General features: G+C 37.0%; 1 protein-coding gene across 1 annotated transcript; it reads right to left on the reverse strand.

Moving 5' to 3' along the window:
- Nucleotides 1-225: 225 nt before the first annotated feature.
- On the reverse strand, nt 226-549 carry LOC129959264 (uncharacterized). Its single transcript, XM_056072086.1, has one exon. It carries the CDS (start codon nt 547-549, stop codon nt 226-228), a length of 324 nt encoding a protein of 107 aa, XP_055928061.1.
- Nucleotides 550-962: the final 413 nt, after the last annotated feature.

The raw sequence follows: 962 nt of genomic DNA on the forward strand, positions 1-962 counted from the left end.
TAAAAATGTAACTAAGAACACGCAAAATAGACATATAATTATTACTAAGCTTAATTAATTCATACATTAAATGTCCTTCAGTAATATTAAAAATTTTAAAGTTTTTAGAATTGTTCTTAATTTCAGCATTGAACTCTTCATTAGTTTCTGATACAAGAACTGGATGATTAGGGTAGTTATGATCAGCAAGAAATTCAGGTCCATTCCACCATAAGTCACAAGTTTCTAGGGGTCTATACCTCGAGATAAGATGTCAGCTGGATTTTGCTCTGAGGATACATGATGCCACTGTTTAGTACTTGTATTTTCTTGAATCGTCGCTACTATGCTTTGGACGAACTGTTTTAAATCTATTGGTTGTTTCTGGAGCCACGCAAGCACAGTAGTAGAATCCGACCAATAGTAGACACTAGTCTTTGTCGTTTTGATTGCTGCCATCACTTTTTTCATAAGTTTTGATAACAAGACTGCGGCGTTCAATTCTAGCCTGGGAATCGTCAAGCTTTTAATCGGTGCTACTCTGGATTTACTAGCAACTAATTTAATCATAGTATTTCCTTGTGCATCACTTGATTTGCAATACGCCACTGCTCCATACCAGCGTTCTGAAGCGTCTGCAAATCCATGAAGCTCTACACTCGTTGGCTGGTCAAAGACTACTCGTTTTATAATCAGAATTTCATTTAGGCTTTGAGAGCAATTAAAAAACGTTGCCATTCTCGATATTCTGAGTCAGGCAGAACATCATTCCAATTAATGTTTATACGCCATAGTTCTTGCATGATCATTTTGGCTTTAGCTATGACCGGACCCAGAAGGCCAAGTGGGTCAAATATTAGGGCAATAGTTGACAATACTTCTCTTTTAGTATACAACTGTTTCGGCTTGACAGCTACTCGAAAAGCAAAACAATCTTCCTGAGAGTTCCATAAAACTCCCAATGTTTTTGTTCCCTCTTCTTT

Source organism: Argiope bruennichi, chromosome X1 (assembly GCF_947563725.1).
Source record: "Argiope bruennichi chromosome X1, qqArgBrue1.1, whole genome shotgun sequence".
NCBI lineage: Eukaryota > Metazoa > Arthropoda > Arachnida > Araneae > Araneidae > Argiope > Argiope bruennichi.